Raw genomic sequence first — 21,804 nt, forward strand, 5'->3', positions numbered from 1 at the left:
AGAGTGGGAGTTAGTTTAGCCTTAGTAAAGAATGGAGAGAGAACAGGGGGATGCTGTAGTTAAGCCACAGGTAGATCCTATGAAGTGGAGCCTTTGTTTCTAGCCTTGGAAATGGTCAAGGGAGAGTTTTTTTGCTTCAAGGTGCTGACTTAAGCCCTCACATACTGGGGCGTACTTCCCTCAGTGGGCTTCCTTACTCGAGGCAGACTGGAAGCGGATGTCTGCCGCACATGGCCATGCAATTATCAGTTTTTATTACTGCGTATGTTTAAAAACTGCCCGGCGATGAATGGTGGTCACATCGAACTGTTGTACGTGACACCAAGGAGATGAGAATAAAGTTGTTCGGATATTACCCCTGGGGGAATTCTTTTTAATTCCTATAGAAAGTAAACCTGGCTCAGCACCCATGTGTTTCCTTCCTGTTCTGTTGGAGGTTACATACAGGTAAGAAGTGGTAGTTTCTCTTTACTGTCACCACATGCTTGCAAGGGATGTCACTGATCGGATCGCAGCAGCTGGGCTTCCTCAGATAGATAATTCTGACTCACTGCACTAAAATAGATTGAATGGGGTCATAACTGGGACTGAATTGCACAGCAGGTGATTCCATCAGATTCTGAAAATATGGCTGGATCGTACTGGAATGAAGGGACTTTGGACCTGGAGTCTATACAGTCTAACATGAATGTGATAATTGAGTTTTGTTGTGATTTGGCTCAATATAAATAAACTAAAAACAGACCACATGTTAGAGCATAATGCTTAAATTAGAAAATTAATATTACATATAGCAGATGATGCTTAACAGGTGCTATTGGTAACATTTAACAAATGACAAAACCTCAATCTGATAAAAAAAAAAAATCAATTAATACATACACAAAATCTAAATATCTATATAAATCTAATATGGTAAACAAACGTTATTAGATCTAAAAAGTTCTAGATTAGATTAGGCTTTGATATAAGGAAATGAATCAACCAGCGTCATGTTTTCCTAAAATTAAACCCTGTGGGTTTTTCAATTATTAAAACCAACTATAGCAGAACCTTTGCAGACGTTTCCTCAACAGTAACTTAAGCTCAGCATCCAGCAGAGAAAACAGTGATAGTGTTTCTTTAATGCCAGCGTGCCATCTAGCAAGTTCGCAGGGCTAAAACTCTTTAGAGGTGAAATTTCTTTCTTCCTCCGGCGCTGCCTTTAACTGGCTCATTCTTTTGAAACCAGCAGAGAGAGGACCTGTGCTCAGAGGCTAGCCTCGGGGGGCTGGAGCCAAAATTAAACCGGTCCCGTCTCTGAGCTTTATCACCGTTAGGGAGCAGACAGCAAGCGTCCATGTCACATGCCCATCTACATTTATACACAGTTTTAACTGGAAGGATGGTGTGAGACCAGCCGCCCTCTTATGGGCAGGCTGCCAGAGATGTCCCACCACCACCAAACACACATGTACACACACACACAAATCCCTGGCTTAGCCTCGGCCCAGTGCTGGGATTACCGGATTAGAACTCTATTCCATTATCTCCCCACACTATACAGTACATACGCACGCGCCCGCAGTCTTGGCCGGACAGGACAGACTGAAGACAGACAACAGCTGACATCACATAAAACCATACAGTTACAGTCGAGTGAAAACATTTCTCCCATTTAAGAACCGACTTTGTTCTTCAGAAGCATAAGATTCTTTATCAGCAAGTAGAGTAACGAAAATAAATAAATAAAAAAAAAAAAATAATAATTCACTAAAAAACCTTTAACAAAATACCACAACTGTTTTGCTACGGTCATTTAACGCCCAGTTTTTAGTTTTTATTGCGTTTGGAAAATCTAAAAATCTAAGTCCCACAACATACAGAGTGAATTTACCCTATACAGATTTTTTGGGGACACTTTTGAAGCCAATATTGCTTTTGACATGATATTCCTCTACTTACATGACAAAAAAAAAATAACACAATGATTAAAACAAGTTTTAAAAAAAATGCTAGATTAAAAAAAAAAAAAACATTAACAAATCAAACAAAACATTAGGAGTTAATTGCAAATAGAGAGAGGCAGCGATTCATGTTTTTTCATATGATCTCAAGCCATGGCTGATGAATGCACTAATGAATCGGCCAAGGCATGCACATGTCAGCCAATGCAGGAAAAAACAAAAAGAAAAAAATAACATGGACCCAAAATACATCAGCTGGCTGATCTATTTACCTTTACCTTCTTCTATCTATAATCCGTTCTGTTATACTGAATCTCTAAAATCACTAATCTACATTTTCTTCTAAATAAAAATGTATGCTGACATCAGAGTTGTACTTTAAGGAATAGACCAAGGATAATCTTTTTGTTTTTGTTTTCTGTTGGTTTTAAAACTGCGACTCTAATTAAGCCGCTTGCAGCAGCACAGTCTTCTCTTTCACATTGAAGTGGATCAGAGGAATGACTGAAACAACAATCTGGCACTCTGAAATCAGCTGTTCTTCGGCTACCAGTCTGAGATCTACACGTGTTCTTCAAGCCTTGTAAGCATCTAAAAGGTTTCAACATGGAGCAAAAGGTCAAAGACAACCCACCCCATGAGGAAATCTACAAGACCGATGGATGAAACTGCGGAACGAATGGCGAAGTACTGAGATGACGTAAGCAATCCTCGGCTGCAGGGAGACCAGTGAGGCTTTATGATTCTCCAGTGTCCATCTAATTGCAGAAATACATTTATGGGCAGATCATAAATGATGCAGATAACATGTAGAGGATGGCTCACAATGACTTCTTATTGAAGCACTGAATGCTTTTGGACAGCATGCCTGAAGACCACAACAGAGTGCTCAACCAGAGAATATTAGGTATTGGGGAAATGCCTAATGCATTTTTAGGTGGATATTAAAAAAAATATATATTTCAAGGGTGGACTGGGATGAAAGCGATCCATAAAGGGGGGTCCTTATATGTGGAACTATGATCTGAAATCCCATAATTGTCAATGCTTTGGCATTGGGGCGTACCTTAGACTGATCAGCCGATTATAGACAAGTCCAAATCAGTTCTGACAGAAAAATTGCAGAGTTTTGCAGTACTTAAAAAAACAATGTTTATGTAGACGAGGTTTGTTTTGCTCCTAACATGTGGACCAGAGGTATTTCTCCTCTTCTACAGACTGAACTTTATGGAAAAACTGGATCTTCACTTCTGTTTTGTTTTTTAAATTTTGAACATTTAAATTTTGAACATTTACTTTGTACAGCAGGAGTCTGAATCGTTATGTTTTACAAGTTGTGAAACAGCAACATGTTGAAACTGGGTGTGTATGGGCCATTTATTTCACTATGTGACATATTAGACAACCAATGATGGTCTATTTACACCAGAACTGGGATGTTGGGGTGATCTAACCTCTGAGGTGAGGCGTCACATAAGAGACATGAGTCCTTATAGCCTCATAGCCATTACAACCACTGTTGCAACAAGAACAATAGAAAAACCACTGTTCTACACAGTATTTTTCTGCACAAAAACTGTATCAAAACAGTTCATTTTATAAAAGATGAACTGTACACTTATGACTGACTAAATGCTGAAAACAAAGTAGTAAAGGTTTACTACTGTTGAGGTAAGAAGCAGCCATCTTGAATGCAGAAGCTGTATGGTCTGCCACTTGGAATTCTGACTTTTGGAGAGCAGCACAACTCCATTGCAATTGTGTATCTTTTACACTTACCACTAGAACTCTAGATTATTAACAGCATAGCTTCCAAATGTGTATTCCTTAATTTAAAGTTGTCTGAAAACAGATAAGCAGTGATTTTGTCCACTCTTAAATTCCTGTTCATTATACACTTAGGACGTAAAATCCAGAAATAAGGAGAAAATGTTTAAATTAAGGTAAAAGGGGCTAGTTAATAATTAATCATGTGAAATAACCATAAGCCATAAAACACAACACATTTATTCAGTTTCTATGGGTTTTTATCCCTTAAGGCACTTTAGGAAAATTTTCAACCCATCACCATCTAGATGTAGATATTTTCTACACCGAGTTTGTCCAATTCCAGCCAAAGCCATTAGATAGTTTAAAGGAAAAAGATGCAAAGATCCTGGATGTTTCAGATAAGAGTCAGAAAAAAAGTAGCTTTTTCTCCACAGCACTAAGTTAATTAGGAGACTCCTGGTTTTATGTGAGAAGCTCACATTAGGAGGAAAATACTGAATGGCCACAATAAAACTAGTGAATAAGTAGAAGTCGTGCAAACCATGATTTTATAAACTAGACTGCAGCTCTAGCTTTGGATCTTTAGCTGCTTACGAATTCACAGGTTCTGGCTGAGTGAGACATTTCAGAAACGATAGCATCCCCTCGTTCCATCGCTACCACTCATCAGTCTCTATTTCCCCCAATGTTAAAGATGTGTAAAATCAGCAGCATTGTGCAAAGAAGATCTGATAAATCTTTAATTTGATACAAAGCTAACTGTTTACATTTTTAAAACTAGGTAAATTTCTAGGAACAATCCTTAACCTGTTGTTTAATCAGGGTAACAATATGTGTAAGGGTCAGACGTTATGTTTAAATCTACCTTTAAATCTACCTTCAATCCTCATGTTTTCAACATGAGGATTGAAGGTAGATTTAACCTGGTTCCACAGAGAGAACCTCTACTGTCCTACCATCACAAAAATAAACAGTGTGATTGTTAACAGGAAATAAATAAGGTGAGAACATCCTGCTCATTGCTAGAGAATCAAAGACATAGGAAACTTGATTATAAGGCCTCTTAAACTTTTGTAGTTCAAGTCTCATTAAATAGTCCTACAAGTCACAAAAAGGGCCAGGGCTCTGGGTCATTTAGAAATAATAGTAAAAAATAGTAAAAAGAGTTTCCCATTTCTGATTTCTCCAATTGTTGCAACAAAACAAATAAAAACAGAATTGTCTAAATGCTTTTACCTCAGCAAATATCCCTAAAGAACCTGCTAGCTACATGTTGCCCCCCGGCCTCAGCAGATATTCCATACTTGTCACTTACATAGTCATGGAAGGCCTTCGCTTCGCTGGAGTGTTCACATGTCTCCCTTCGGTCTGGAGCTGCGCAATACAAATCCCAGAATACACTAAAATAAAGAGGGAAGGAAGAGGTCAGAGGTTAGCAAACAGAGTGATCCAAGCACATGTTGTAGCAGCTATTCATCATATCCCATTCACACACTTTCATTATCTCCGTAGCCCTCTCAGGCCACCTCTTATGCACTTGAGCATCTTTGTGAGAGGGACACAATGCCAGTGTCACCCTCTCGATCAACCTCTCACTCACTCAAAATACACACATATACTTGTTTTATCACACTAGCACCTCATCCCCGCTGCCTATACCCATGTCCTACTAAAGAGTGGCAAATGTAGACGCTCAGCCCTGAAACGCCACACTGCATTATTGTGAACGAATCTAAACTCACATGCTGTCCATATCAACATGCATCAACAATGGGTTTTTGTTTTACTGCTACATCTAAGAGCAGAGAGGCTAATTAAATAGCTAATAAATGTGCTAAACACCTGACTGAGAGGTTCTTACTGGATCCTTCTGAGCACTGATTTTACAATAACACTATTAAGGAACTGGAACAGCAAGACAGATACTGAGAGGGGCAATCAGCAGGCCTCTTTAGATGGACGCATCTGGTGGCTGCAGTCTGCAAAAAACATTATTTATCTAAATCTGTTCTGCTCCCAAACAGATGAACTGTCTATCTAATAAGAGAAAAGTCTATCACCCTTCTTTCAGCCAGCTGCTGGCAGTGCACAGCAAAAAGAGAGGGCAATACTTATTTTTTTGTCTGGATGATACATTCCTATGCTACGTTTGAACATCATGTCACCCGCTTCCAGAGAATTAAGGAACGTAAAAAAAAAAATTTTATAAAAATTTCCTAGACAAACTCAAAACATCCTTTGGGGTTTTTTTTTTGCATGTATGTAGCTGTTACATTTACATGGGCAGGATTTACATTTTTCTGTTAATTTTTTAGGTTAAAATGATCCAATTTCTATGAGGCTTCCAGGTCGTTATGTCATGGAAGCAAAGCAAACTCAACTTATATAGATTCTAAAAGAATATAAAAACTCCTAGTTGCTGCCTTGGAAAAGCTGCATCAAATTCATGATGGAGCGAATTTAGTAGGACTGAAACAGATAACAGGAAGGCCGGAAAACAGAGAATAAAATTGTTCCGACTGATTCCACTGAGCGCCATTGTTTCAATGAAAAAAGGCTAAAGTCAGCGACCTCCACCTGCTGGTCAGAGCATCACAGATTTCGGTTTTGATTTATATTCATGCACTAAATTGATGCTTATATTTTGGGAAAATTACATTTTTTGAAAATAAACACGTTCATAAAACATTTTCTTTAGGAAATGGAAAGCGTAACTTTAACTACTAAAATTCTCTTCAATTAAAAGCAGCTTCAAGTCTCCAGAGAATCCAATCCAATTGTCAAAAGTAGTTAAAAAAAAATACGAACCCCCAAATTATACAGCGTGCTTTAAAAATAACCTTCTGTAGGAAATATAATTTAAACCTAAACATTTAAAAACATATATTAACATATTCAAAGTGTTTGATTTGATCTTTTTGGAGCCGACATCACTTCCTCTTAGTTTATTGTTTAATTTAAGAAAAAATGCTGCTTTTCACTCTAAGTGGAACATGTCTCATTCTAACCTGAATGTTTATTAATAACTGCAAAGTATTTTCTTCCATTTTAGCAGAAATTTGCTCTTTTGCTGTTTAGTTTAACTTTATGATTGTTGTTCTTTACACAATGTGTGTGGGCCTTCATATAGCTTTATTACATTGTACTATAAATGATCACCACCTTAAGATGAGCTCAGTTATCTGTATGCATCATTTTTTGTTTTTTGCCTAAAAAAAAAAAAAAAGGCAAGTTTTTGTTGCCATTTTCAAAACAGGAAATCAATGGGAATCCAAAGGTTTCCCTTTTTTGTAATTAACACCACAAATGAAACAATATGTTCCTGGACTGCACAGGAACTCTGTTTAACTGCTGGATAGTCGTTACTCATATTTTAGTTATAAGACTGTTAAATTCACTCACATCTTTATTAAGGCCTTTTATTAATTTGGTGTAATAATTTAAAATGACTGGCTTACAAATATCAGAAGAACCACTTGTAGCATTAAAGCTATCAAAACTACACTTTCAATAAAAAAAATAATCAAATAGATTAAAAATCTATATATGTAAATGTGATTTTATCTTAAAGTGTCTGTTTTTTATGACATTTAGAAATATTTTAGAGCACTGTACCCCACAGGGCATTAAAATGCTGATGGGGCTTAAGGTGTTGACCCGGCAGGTCAAGTCTGATGGAGGGGGAGAAACGACCAGGAGGAGGCGAGGAGGTGACACAAAGAAAGCTGGAATGCAACGGGTTAATCTGCTAAAAAGCCCTCTCCCCATGAGAACAAAGGGGGCAAAGTCGGAGGGTGGTGGTGGTGGGGGGGTCGCACAAAGGGTGAGGAGAAGGAGGAGCAAAGATGGGGGTCCATTCCCCCAACCATCTGGGTCTATTGTTTCAGAAACGGCGGTGAAGGTTGAGGGCTGGGAGGAGGGGACGAGAAGAAGGGGAGAATGGTGGGGGTCAGGGCCTCGGTTAGCCTGGTCAAGTAAAAGGCTGAGGCTACGCTGGACTCTCAGTCCAACTGAGTAATTTTTACTTTTGTGGAGAAAAATGATCTTATTTACATTCTGCAGATCAGATTTTAATCTAAAATTCAGCCACTGGTTCTGGATTTTACAGTTTTAGTGATAAATGAGAGCAAGTCAGGACACAAAATCATACTTGGAGGAGGGATACAAAGCTTAGAAGATGTGGGGGCTGCTTATTCAGTCACTTGTTTTAAAAGGAACCTGTTTAAAGCAGAAATAATCTGCTGCATGAGGATAATCTGACAATGATACTTACCACCACCAAGAATGAAGGAATCCAGGTGGCTCCCCTAATGTAATATTTTTCTCCCATCGAATCTGCCAAGAAAAGAGGAAGGTTATAGCAGATGGCATCATGTTTGCAGCTCCACAGGTTAAGATAATATAATCAGGCTTTCTAAAATCAGCACTGGCTACTAAGAGGACGACAGGCTTCATTCTGGCTCTGTCTATCTCCTGCTTGACTATTTAAGTTGGAGATCTAAAAAACATGAATAAGTCCAGATTAAGTACAAGAAACTAGATAAATGCTTTAATGAGGAGTCAAGTTTAGACTCTTGAATTAACTGCTTAAAAACAGTAAAAACCAGACCTTTTGTGAGAAACCGTATTAATTAAAATCTTAAATCTAATATTAAAACAAAAAGAAAATCATCATATTGTCTCTTAATGGGCTCTGATCAGCAATTTGAAGGTCAACACTGAAATATGTGGATTTTTTTTTAAATACTGGACCAAGAACCTTCATCTTTATGGTTGGTCAGCCCATTTACCAACATGTTCACCTACCCAAAAAAAAAAAACAAAGACAAAAATGTTAGCATTAATGTATTATTGGGGTAATCGGTCATTTCAGTTTGGATTCAAAACCTTAACTCTACATAAAAACCTTCAGGAAAATAATTGTTTTTATATTTTACAGCCCTTAGAGTGGGCATGATGATGGGCCAAAAAAAAGGGCTGATGGGCTCATCTAGCAACCAACCCACAATAAGACATAATTGGGCAGCTTTAGCAACCACTTCTGGCAGCAATACTTGAGGTAACTATGCATCATTTTAATCTTGCAACATACTTTAAATGTGTTTTGGTTTGTTCTTCTATAAGACGCTGGTCTGGTTTATTGAGTCCAGCTGGAGCTGCTTACGTATAACTTTCCTAATTTTCCTTGTAAACATTCCTTAAGCCTTCGGTTCATTAAGCAACCGTTGCTCCTTTCCACTGTCTCCATATGCTTTCTTAGGAAGAAGGAAAGCTGCAAAGTCATTGACTTGATTTAAGTCAGCAGATTCCTTCAGAAAAAACTTCCCACTAATGGTTTCAATAAGCAGCTTTTTTTTCTTTTTCTTTTTTTAGATTTATTGCACGCTAACTAATTAAAACTCATAAGGTATGTTACTGGAAGTGAATAACATTTATATTTTTGTTTTTTTAGAAGAAATGTGATTTAATTTGGCTCTAAATTAATAAACAGATTTAAATGAGATCAACTTCTAAACATAGTATTAATAGACTCATTGGCGCAAACATGTTTTTTATTCCTCAATTACAAGTAATAAAAAAAACCACAAATAAAAAAAAAAAGAAACTTACCAGAAAATGGAACATTTGCTATAAACATTTCTACCGTTTGTTCCAACATTTATCAAATGTATTAAAGAACAATAATTAATGTAATCAACAAGCAAAATAAAGAAGAAAACTTTTGATTTGTCTGTGTTTCTCTGATTTTAAAGCTGGAGACGTTAAAAGGAAAACAGGGCTGACTTCAATCAATGGCTGATCGATCCGTCCATTAAGGATCAGTAGCGTTCTTGAATGATTCTTTTTTGTTAATAATCCTTCCCACTAAACAATCGCTTCTCACTTTTCTTCCACATTGATGTCTTTTCCGAGATCATTGCCCACATTTTCCCACTTCATGATCCTGTTCAATAGTTTTGGGTTAATAAAGAGGTCCACACATGCTGATAACAGGTTAATTAGTTTCACTCCAAATTACCAGCATCTGGTTGGTACTTTCGAATAAATGCTGACAAGATGTAATTTGTTCATTTAAGTATGCCCTTGCTGGGGTTTCTCCTGCTATGCAGAGGCTAAAACCTGAAAGAATGCAAATTTGCATGCATCTCCTTTAAAACGGAGGAATGTAGAAAGGCTGTTATCCCTTCAGAAGAAGTCGGGCCCACTTTGCAGGTAACATGTTTCAACAGGAGACGCCTGAACTTAAAGCAGAGGTGATTTCCAACGAAAGACAACAACTGAAGAGGACTTTGAACATTCAGTTGAAGCAGGGCGTTTTTTTACCCGCTGAAACGGCTTGGGTTAAAGATGCAGCCTTACCTCAGACAGGAAGGTCTGTGCAGACTTCTGTGCTCCCACATGTAGCAGGTACTCATACACGTATAAGGCTAACCTGAAAAGAGAAAAAAGAAATCCTAAATCAGTGTCTCATCTTTGCATCGCATGGAGCAAAAATTAGATATCCTTTCAGAAATAATTAGATGAAAAACATATATCCCCCCCCCCATATAGTCAATTTAAAATATTCTGGAGTCTTATTTCAAAGATCCACAAATTATAAATCCAACTTTATTTATAAAGCATTTAAGACAAACACAGAGGAAGATATAACTTACTGAAAGCTAAATTATCAAATCATGTAAAAAAAAGCTGAAAAGACAATTTTGAAACTAGCTTTATATCAGCAGTACTAATCTGCTATATTTATATTACTTATTAACTTGTGAAACTTTTAGAGACGTCCAAATACCACAAGTATGCCACGCTAAATTCAGCTGATTTAAAGTGGTTTGTGAACATTGGAGGTTTTTATTCCACTTTTAAAAAGCAGAGGACTTTAAGTTTAAGTGCATCGTTTTAACCTGACCTGCGTTTAAGGACTACAGGTTCAAAATAATCTAGGGATGCACCAATCCAATATCGATTAGGGGTGTCCCAATACAACCTTTTTGTTTCCAATACGATACAAATATTGCAGCTTTGAGAAATGGCTGAAAGAGATATTAGTATGGATCATACTAGATTATATTACAATGTATAAGAAAATGCTTGATCAAGTAATATTGCCGTGCAACAACGGACCCATATAAAATTAACCAATGAGTTACAGAAACTTGTGTTTCTATCAACATGAAAAGAGATTTGAGATGTCGGCCGATAAAATACAATAATAGTTTTTTGACTAACGGCGAACCGATATTAACATCTGATCGGAAACTGGTCTGACATTTGCAAAAAATAAAGAAACACTTTGCTTCTATTTAAAGTTTATGTGATTTATGTGGTTAATAAGAAATGGGTTGATTGTTCTCATATCTGATGTTAAGTTTTCTCTGTTTGGGAAATATCACTTGATCAAGCCTTCACATTTATTTCACATGATAAAATAATAGTATGATGTATGCTGATGTTGTATACATATTAACTAAAAGCTGCAATATGGCTAACTCATCAGATCCCCTGGCTTCTACGCTTTAGAAAAAAGAAGCAAGTAAAAACTCAGGAAAACTCAAATACGGTTGTGACTACAATACTACACAGTGACACCACATTTATGATTTATACATCCATAATTATCTGTGTTTAGATAACTTTTTGCAGAAGTAGTAATGGCTGCTACTAAACCCAGCTTTTTTTTTATATTGTCATTACATTGCCACATGTACAAAGCAACGAAATTAACTCTGCATTTAACCCCTCCCTTTAGGGAGCAGTGGGCTGCCATTGTGCAGCGCTCAGGGAGCAGTGTGGGGTTAAGGGTCTTGCTCAGGGACCCACAGTGGCTGTCTGTGGGAGTGGGGCTTGAACTCAGAACCGCTGGATTTCAAGCACAATGCCCTAACCATTAGGCTACACTCCTCTACATCTACCAAATCATATTTTATTTTTCAGAAACGTAAAGACTCCTATAATTTGCAGAGTAACGTTTTAGGTAGAATTTGGTAACAGATAACAGAAAGATGCAGAAATTTGTTTTGGTGAATTTATTAATTCAAAAAAATATCTTAACAAGATGGGTTATTACCAAATGATGAGTCCAAACAAGTGAAAGAGAGATCAAACGAATCATGAATGGGTCGACGGACCACGTTTAAAAAAAAGATTATGGCTCACCCGAGTAAGAAGTGACAGTATACCTCGTCACACACGCCTCTGCATCATACATATTCGTAACCAAACACACTATGCAAAGGGCACCTCATCTCTGACGTACAAGTCTAATAAAGCATCAACTTTAACTGGTTAAATCTGAGAGGAGCTACAAATAAAACCATTTTATAACAAGCATGTTTTAAGAAAAATGAATAAAGAAGGGACTAATTACTAGTGAGGTGCACCGATCAGCCAAACTGATCTTACCCACAAATCTTATCCACCTCTGTAAAGGTCTGAAAATCAACCTTTATCAAGGCTCATATTTAAAAGTAATTCCTTATAAGCAATGAAGTCTATATTGTTTTAATAGTTAGCGTTCACATTTTTTTCATTAAAATTAGGTTGGAAAATATTATGTGTACTGGGATTCCATAACACTAGACCAAAAAAATAGGCGGGGTCAGAGCCCTCACAGAATTAGTCCTGGACCCTGTTAGGGCCCTTCTACTGAAGACATAACACTAAATAGGTTCCTTATTTAGTGTCACATAAAGCGCAACCGACTAGTCGCTTGAACCGGTTTCATGTCTTACCTTTACCGCTTTACTTTAACAATGATATGAAAATTAAGGCATTTAACTTTTAGCCTGAACCATGTTGCGGTAGAATCTTCATCTTCTTTTGCTAGATCAGGGGTCTATAACTCACAGCTCCTTGGTCCCCAAAGATAATCTGCTTTGTAACTTACTTAATATATTTAAAGGTGTTAGCTACATGTTGAACTTCTCCCAGCCAGTAAGTGGCGCTCTCTCCCTCCTCGGTCTGCTAAAGGGCAAATTATACTTCTGCAACCGCACACATCAAATGTCGCTTGGGTCTGGTTGCGAACCAGTTTTGCTGGTATGGTTCTGTATCGTCGGTCTGGAATTTCTAGGGACGCACAGCAGTTTCCCGCCAAAGTGCTAGAGGGAGTCCATTCGAAAACTCACGAGAACTTCGGCGGATGGTCACAAGAACTTCGGTGGCGCCGTCAGGAGTGTTTATCTTCCAAAACAACAATGGCGCATCTGCAAGATATCACGGTCACGTAGATGGATCTAGAGTTGCTAGACATCGAACAGGATATATTTATTTATATAATTTGTCTGAGGCAACGTACAAGTGGTTTTACTTCCAAACCTCCTTGATTAACCTTTCGTAATAGCCATTGTTCCTCGGTTTTTAAAAATGACGCGCCCCGGCACCGAATCGAGAAGAATGACCACACAAACAGCCGGAAAGGCATACCAAGGACCAATCACAGCAGCTTTTTGTCTGCGCACTTCAGCTTGACGTCTGCACACGTTTGCGACCGTCTGATGGGTAGTCAGGATATTTTTGAGGTGTGCGACAACGGTTGCAGAACCTCTGCGTGGGGGGCGTGGTCGGGCACAGGGACAGATTTGACGGTTGCAGAGGCTATGCGTCAGAAGCATAAATTGGCCTTAATGCTAACTTGGCTGATATTTACGCTCCATTTGCTTTTTTTTTTCTTTTTTTTGCTTAAATCTGAGATATCTTGTATTGGGAAGAAGCCATTTCTCAGCAATAGCATCTAGCAATGCCAAAGCTCTGTCTCAGGTTATTTCAACCTACTATCCCTGTTGGTGCAGAATCATCTCATGACAACGTTAGCATCAGAACTACAGGTAAATATCTACACATTTTGGACCTGTCCCACTTAAAATAAATACAATTAAAACCCTTTGAGTAGAATTAATACTTGTGTTCTGCATTCCCTTCTAGATGTTCTATTGATGATGTATTATTTTTTAATGTAGTTTTGTTCAAAATAGCTCTTTATTATAAATTTTTTATGTCTTTATGTTCTGTACCCCCAAGAAAAATACCCTACCCCACCAGGGCGCCTATGCTAAATGTGATCTAGGACCGCAACAGATATTGGTCAAAATCGTAATCGCACTTATTGAAGATAGGTCAGTAAGCTGCAATCAGTACAGCCATTGTTATTAAGAAGAATAACAATAAAGGAAAAACAGAAAGCATTGGTGGATGTTACTGTAGCTCCTGAAAGAAAAACCATGTGAGCATTTCCAAACTAACTGCGTCGCTGCTTCCATATAGCAAACAGCTGCATGTCATCAGGAGCATATGAAAACATCACTGTTCAATATAGAGCATTAGCAAATGTTCTTCCCCCCACTGTCAACGGGGCCTGTTTACAGTTCAACTTTACCATATTTACCACTGAAATCTAGATTAGCTGTGGGCATAAAATAGATGCATGTCCATTAAATCGGATATGGAGTTTACACCGCCTTTATTCAATGCATTGCCCATCCATCAGTTCTTTGCGGTCCCGATATTTTACACACTGGGTGAAAATGTGAGCTTTGTTTCTGTCATGTGGCTTTAACAGGCATTATTTTAAAGACATTTTAAAGAACATAATCTCTTTAAATAGGTCAACTCCGACAGATGGTGACAACCATTATGAGAGAGAAAAAAAAAAAAATACTTTTCCCCCCTTCACTGTTACAATGATAATTATTAATCATTTATAGCAGCATACCTGCTAATTCTAATGACAGACCATCATTGTCTTTTTAAAATTAGTTCTATTAGAAAAAAGCCCAACAACTCTAAAACAAAATAAAATCCACCAGTCTTATTAGACGGAGAGGGAAACCCCCACTGGCCCAACATTGTACTCCAAACTCCTTCACTTAGTCATGTTTAATAGGCTGTTAATGGTCCATCAATCGACCCGGAGTGTGGATATGACGGTGCCCCGTGTGCCCACAGCAGACACTCCTCTGACAGGCCAATAAGGTCCTAATGAGAAGGACAGTAGCTCAGTGTCATCGTCCCCATCAGCAGTCAATGAGCTGATCAATGAAACATGGTTTGGAGATAATCAGGCTGTTGTACTCTTTGCTTTTAAACAACGATTGCTCTTCAGATCTTCTTTTGTTCAGAGGTTCAATTTACAGCTGTTGAAAACACATCTGCTTCTCTATGTGCTAGGTTGAAACATGGCTGCGACAAAACCACGGCGTGTTGATACGCTGAGCGAAAATAGGACTGATCATTGACATTAACGCTAATTAAATGTCTCCATCAACATGGCTTTAATTTTACACACAGAGAAAACACAGATAAAACCGTAATGTTCAAATAATCTCCTTAAAAATAACAAAAGATTTGTTTTACTAACTTTATGTAGATATAAACCAGATATTTTTGAAGACAGACACAGATCAGTTGTTTATAGATCATTGTTATGGGATGATTTTTAAATCCAATTTTTCCTCCAATTTCCACTCATCATCCTTCCATCTCTCACCTTTACAACTTGGTCAATAAGATCTATATCAAATGTGGGCATAAAGACAATCGAACCGGCCAAATATGATGATTACAAATTCATCTTAATGAATAAACACTGAAATATTGTTATTTACCAAATATAACACCCCAGGATGTGATTCTGCACACATTGATACTACAAAAAGGATTCAATATATTATATTACATTTTTATTAACACCATCTTTAACATTTGTTCCTCATTTAGATAAAAAAAAAGCCATAATATAGAATTAAAACCTGAGATAAATACGGTAACAGTTCAAGGCGTGACTTACTTTGTTCTCCTTTTAAAATAAAACTGTCAATGCTATTTTTTTTAACTTGCTATTCCTGTGTCACAACAAAGAAACATGATGAGTGCGACCAAGTCCCAAGGTCCTGTACGCAGCTTGGCCAAAATGATGCAATAGCCCCAACCCACCGTAACTTTTGTGACATATTGGAGCGGCCGATAATGGACTATTATGACATATATGTTCTGATAATCAAAGTTTCACAAACTATTTGATTCTGGTCATTCACCCTGTGGTTACACCCCCTCTGTCACATGTAGTGATGTCACATTACTGTGTTTGCATTAAGGACACTAAAACAACATGGCGTCACCATCCACCATGTGGGCTCACTTCAACGTGTCTGAGACAAATCATTCCTTCACCGAATGCAAGACATGTTTAGCAGAAGCTTCACAATGGGAAAACTTAAACAGCAGCAATAACCCCCCCCAAGATGTCATACGTCACTTAAAACCATCACCGTGACAGCGTGTGGAAATCATATGAAACTGCTAGCTGTGGTAACGCTAACCCTGCAAACTGACTGGACTGATAACCATTGACGTGACATATGATGACTGTAAATGGTTTAACAGGAACGATCACAAGCTAAAGGGATTAGCGACATAAATCACAGAAGTAATAGTTTTCCTTCGTAGAGGACCTAAGCGTTCGGCAGCTAATGGCAGCTAATGCACTATCTGGAGCCGCGTTATGAAGTACCCAGCTGCCGCTACTTTTCAGACACTTGTTAACCAGGTATGTATCAGGCTATACAACAACACGCATTCCCTCTCTGCTTGATAAAAAAGAAAAATTGCAAAGCACATAGTTTCATAATGCACATATGGATGTATAACGTTAGTCATACCGAGCAAAGTAAAAACTTGCACAATATTTGATAGACAAACTATATTCTTTCAATTAATATTACCATTTTTTTATTTTTATTTTTTAGAGTTTTTATGCCAAAAGCGGCTCGGTTTTTCGACAGTAGGCTGAAAGGAAAGGGGGTATAAGAGAGGGTGAGAGGAATGCGGGAAAGGACCACAGGCTGCATTCGAACCCAGGTCGCCCGCGTCAAGGACTAAGACCTCCATACATGTGTCGTGAGTGCTAACCACTGCATCACCTGCACGTCTCATTTACCATTTTTTGAGGAAATGCAATGTTGCAGTATTCAAGTTACTCTTCATTTCACATTTTCTCAGTTCTAATGGCCTTTCATTGTTTGAAAGTTGTCAGAGTTTGCCATTTATGGTGATTTTTTTTTAACAACACTGCTGCAAGTTGAATTTGGTTAAATCAAGCAAATTTACTGTTATTTAGTTTACTTGTGTATCAGTTTACCTTAGATATTTACAAAAGCAACTGTCAGCTTATTATTGGTTATCAGCTACCAGAAATGGGAAATTATTGGTTATGGTTATCAGGTTATCCCTATTTTATTATGATTGGAAATGTTTGCATTCAGGGAAAGGTGTCCTAGTAAAAAAAGGGAGAAGTGTAGTCAATATGTTTGCAGCAGCAACAGGTGAAGAAGGGGCGATTCATCACTATGCCCTATACAGCAGGAAAGAAACCTTGTCAACTGCTTTACTTTGACATTTTGTTTGGACCACTTAAAACTAAAAAAGTGTGGTACAGGAAGTTAATAACAGCAAGCCTGGACAATGTTTGAATTTGTGGTTTCTAACCTAATTGTTAAAATGCTAATATTATAGATAATCTGAGACTGTTTTATGATGTAAAACAGAAACCATGATAATATTTTACTGTTGTCCCTCCCCTTGCCTCTGCAGCTAAACCCCTGCTTACAACTTTGACTCATATTCTTCAGGAAGGAATGTAAAGAGTGGGTCAAAAAAGTGAAGCTCTTCAGTCAGGTTTTCTTAAAGAAAGTTTACATAAAAGTCCTTCTACCAAACTTTTTAAAAGAGCTTTACAGCTATTTAGCAGAATTTACAGTTTAAAAAAAAGATGGATCCAGGGTTGAAAACGGAAAAAGAGTTGGAAAAGCTTTTATCATCAGGTCAAAACCAAATAATTCATTGTTTTTTAGCACGTTATTCATCTAAGATATTCAAAGTAGGAGATTAGTATAGAGTTCAGTGTTGGGCCTTGTTTAACCTTCTTATAAATCACTTTATTTAGTATGTTTACCCTTCTTGTGCCCAGCAGGGTCGCTCCCTCTTTAGAAAAAAATAAAAAAATCATAAAACCAAACAAAAGAGAAAGAGGAGAAAGAGTTATAATTTTCCATCTTTAACCCTAACTCACATCTGAAAGAGAAATGCTCAGCCATCCCCCACCAACATATCCACGAGAACAGGTATTGTCTTCAGCACTGAGGTGAAGCAACTCCATGTTTTGCAGCAATATAGCTCCATTTTCATATTTAACCTTATAACTCCAACAGAGAGTCGTTAACGCAATATGATCTGCAAGGCAAATCACAACATCAGCTGACAGGAGAAGCAACGTTCTATTCACAGGTGCACCACTTCCTCCAACTTAAAACTCAAAACTAAAACTAACATGGAAACACCACAAAACAGGCCTTTAAAAAAGGTTAAATAACGGTCTGCTGTGTTACAGTAAGACAATGGTTCTCTGAGGCTCCAGGTGAAGCTTTATGAGATGACTGCTGATTGATGATGCTACATAGGAGGAGAAATGAACATCGCTCCAGAGCGTTAGAACACATACGACCCAAGCCTGACCCGTACTTACTACCAATAGTATGCAAATACATTGTTAGTATGCAAATGTAGTCTGCAGAAGATATGAATAGGCAAACACTGAGCCGGTGATTCCAACAGGATGATATCTCAGCCGTCCAACCCCCCAACCCACGTTTAAGACATGCTTCTCACTTAGGAGGCTAACATTGGATATTTTGTTTATCCTTCTTAAAGATAAACTCACATTAGTAGCTCTTTAAATCAAAGAATCAGATATCCACCAGATAACGTTCAAATACTTTGAGAAACTGAGGTTTAGTTTAAGTTTAAAACTGTGTTTGTGTCACATATGGATCACTGCAATGCTAAAACTGCAGAATAAATGTATAAACAGGCAAACTTAGAGGCAACCAAAGAAAAAAAGAAGCTGCTTTGAATTCTGAACTTAAACTTAAACTTTCAAAAGCTAATTTGAAAATCATCATAACTAGTTTGAGGCACCCAATGAAAACACAAACCATAGCTCCTAAATGCAGTTATTAAAAAAATGACCAATAAACCCAAGAGGATGGAGACTTCCTCTTCTGCTGAGACACAAAAACTTGACCACTGCAGCCGGGGGAATCTGACCACTTTCTGAGGTTTCCAGCAATTTGTAGGTCACAGAGCTCTCTTTGACCGCTGGTGTAGAGTGTAAGTCACTGCCACTTGCAGGTCAGTCCGGCTGAAGCCTGCGCACACATTAGTTACCTACAAAGCACGCACTGACATTACACACCGGTTTTCAATCTGACTTAAACACCTATAGGTTTAAAGCGATTTGGGGGAATTTTTTTAAATGTCCGGCAAAAGCTCACAGGAAGCCTGACGATACAGTAAAAGCTTCAAGTATTGATACTACCTCCCTGCACAGACCAGGATTATGGGTTAGCTTGATACATGAGCATCCTTAGAGGGGAGTTTGACCTGCAGTAGGAAATGTTTAAGGACTTCATTCTTGTGTTTGGAGGAAAACAGGATCATGCTGCAGATACCCTCCAATCCTTCATGAGACTGTCAATGAAAATTTCATGTGTGGCATCGTCGGTGTGCTCCTTGTATAAGGGGCTGCTTGTGCACGCACCTGGCCTGCTGCATTATTAAAGCTCAGGAGCTGGCTCTTTGAAAAGGAGGAGAAGTTTGAGGAGATGAGCCACAACAGCAGTGGAAGAGAGGAGAAAAATTCACTTTCTGCAAGATGTGCAGAAAGCGAAGCAGCAAGCCGGGTTTAAAAGTGCAGAAATAAAGTAGTAGAACATAGGAAAGTGCAAAGGGTTGCAAAGTTTAAATGTTTTTGCTTTTTCGCTCCCTCTCCTTTCTCCCTCAAAACTTCCAGGGACAGGGAGCAATGCATGCACCAACTTCCACAGAGAGTGAAATTTCCCCCCACGGTGTGCACCATCAGTAGATCTGACATCTCGCCCAGGGGCTCGCGACAAAACCCCCTCTTTAAACATGGATGAGTCGGCCCACCACATCTCACTTTTCTTTTCTCCAGCTCGCTCTCCCTCCCTCTCAGCTCTTGATGCAAAGCTGAGAGCAGCTGCTTCGGTCTGTCTCAATAATTCAACAGCAATGTGAGGGATGAGGTGCAGGGAAGCAAGATGAAGACAGAGAGGAGGAAGAGCTTTGAGGAAAACAAGAATACTTAAAGAATAAAAAGTCATAAATTAAATGGAGGTGCTCGTTGATTGGCATGCAAACTCTCAGTTCCACCTGCATTGAGTAAAAGTTGGGGCAACACAAAGTTTAACAGCAGTCATTGAGGGATAAGTATGGTTATGGCTGACTGGAAAAGGAAGTGGATCCAGGTTAGTGGATCCTGATTGGCTGCTAATGCACAGCTGATTATTTAATTAATAATATTTAAGGTCAACTTGTGAGCAATTCATCTTGTTGAAGTGTTGAAAAGGGGGAACCTGCACGTATCTTCTGGGCGAGACTGAGGCATGCAAGACAAAGGGGCTGAGAGAAAAGGGGGGCTGCAGCTACCCTTGCCTTGCAAAGACCCCTCAGATCAGCCCCTATTCCGGGCTGCAGAATGGAGAGCTTTGCACAGCTCTGGTTGTCAGGAGGTCTGCACTGATAGGAGGAAGGAGGGAGGGGGGCACAAAAGTTACAAAGCGGGACGAAAACACGCGTGGATACAATGCAACCCAGCGCGATCAGACTCGCATCTACTCTGCGAACAAGCCACGAACACGCTAGTTTGTAACAAAGCCCACTCAAAACAGCTGGATCCTATTTTTAACCCACACAATAAAAGGCAGCTAGATCCAATACTAATGCGCAGCAACAATAACTCCAAATGTATTGTTCCCCATAGTGGGGTGTGGGGGGGAGAAGGAACTCGAGTGGGACACATCCACGCTCTTTATAGCATTTAATAAGCGCGCGCGCACACGTGTACAAAAAAAAAAGAAAGAAAAGTGGTGCAACTTTACCAGAGTGTTTGAGCTGTACAAGAGCAACAAAACAATTAAAGAGCAGGAGTGACAGTGGCTGTGGAGCTAGCTGCTGGGGCTAACTTAGCACACATGCCTGCAAGTTGGATGATGCAGGAGGAGAGACGAGAAGGAGCTCCAAAAACACACGAAAGAAGAAGCAAAAACACCAACTAGCTCAGCTTCACGTGCAGCAGCCGTTAAAAGTTAAAGCAGCAACTTATGCATGGAGTCTGAAGTTGGTGAACAGCTTTACATCAGTTAGCAAGTTTAGCCAGCTAGCACACTCCTCTCTTCACTGGCTGTTGTGACACTGCGATAATTTACTCACTTTTCTCTCGCTTGGCTATCGGAGGGGACCACAGCTCCTTTACCCTTGCCGTACATCTTGGAGGCTGTTCTCGGACTTTATTTTATCCCACTCGACACCTGTCAAAGAAAGCGACCAGGATAACCTACTATCTCCATAGCTACCCAGTTAGTGTTGTCTCCCTATCTCTCCCTTCCTTACGCTCTCTTTGCTCCGGTTTCCTTTTTTTTTTTTTTTTTTTTCTTCTACATCCCCAACATTGCCCACAAATCAGGCAGGGTTTCAGCCGGAGGGGGGAACTTGAAACAGTCCAGTGGTGGAGCTTTTTTTTTTTTTCAATCGCTGTTCCTGGATTCAGCTCACGCCCCCCCTGTTATGAGACGGTGGGGGCTTCTTAAAGGCACAGTGTCCAAGTTTGCTCAGACTTCGCTCAAGTTCAAGTTCCCTTCAGGCCTCCATGCAACTTTTGTCTTTTTTTTCCCCTCAGTAACACTCACAAATTGTTACGTTTAATGCCAATTCTCTTAACAGTGGTATGAAAAAATCACAACATAATTGCAGGACTTAATTCACTGTAATTTTTTGCATTTCTGCACTCAAAACATAAAATAACTGCCTTTATTTTAATTGTTTTAATCCACAAATTACATCAAAGCTAATTCAGGAATTCCACCAGCAAAATCAGATACTATGATTATAAATTAATTAAAAACTGACATCATAATCAAAGCCGGCTCTATAATAGAATAGAATAGAATAGAAAATATCTTTATTGTCCCACAACGGGGAAATTCTGGTGTTACAGCAGCAAAAAGATTACAGAAAAATA

The 21,804-nt window shown here is 38.7% G+C and overlaps 1 protein-coding gene across 3 annotated transcripts in view; it reads right to left on the bottom strand.

Moving 5' to 3' along the window:
- The window catches only part of LOC107093035 (single-stranded DNA-binding protein 3-like), a 45,838-nt gene extending 24,605 nt beyond the window's left edge, over positions 1 to 21,233 (bottom strand). For 2 of the 3 annotated variants that reach the window (XM_015387839.1, XM_015387837.1), the window contains exons 1-4: positions 20,997 to 21,232; positions 10,077 to 10,149; positions 7,990 to 8,051; positions 5,032 to 5,116 (exon numbers count right to left, since the gene is read on the bottom strand). In XM_015387839.1, the coding sequence (XP_015243325.1) occupies positions 5,032 to 5,116; positions 7,990 to 8,051; positions 10,077 to 10,149; positions 20,997 to 21,052 (276 nt within the window). In that variant the 5' untranslated portion in view covers positions 21,053 to 21,232. Of the gene's footprint in view, positions 1 to 5,031; positions 5,117 to 7,989; positions 8,052 to 10,076; positions 10,150 to 20,996 lie in introns of all 3 variants that reach the window. The other variant, XM_015387838.1, reaches the window with a different exon arrangement.
- Between the last annotated feature and the right edge of the window lie 571 nt (positions 21,234 to 21,804).

This window comes from Cyprinodon variegatus, unplaced genomic scaffold (assembly GCF_000732505.1).
Source record: "Cyprinodon variegatus isolate N-32 unplaced genomic scaffold, C_variegatus-1.0 Scaffold404, whole genome shotgun sequence".
Classification (NCBI taxonomy): domain Eukaryota; kingdom Metazoa; phylum Chordata; class Actinopteri; order Cyprinodontiformes; family Cyprinodontidae; genus Cyprinodon; species Cyprinodon variegatus.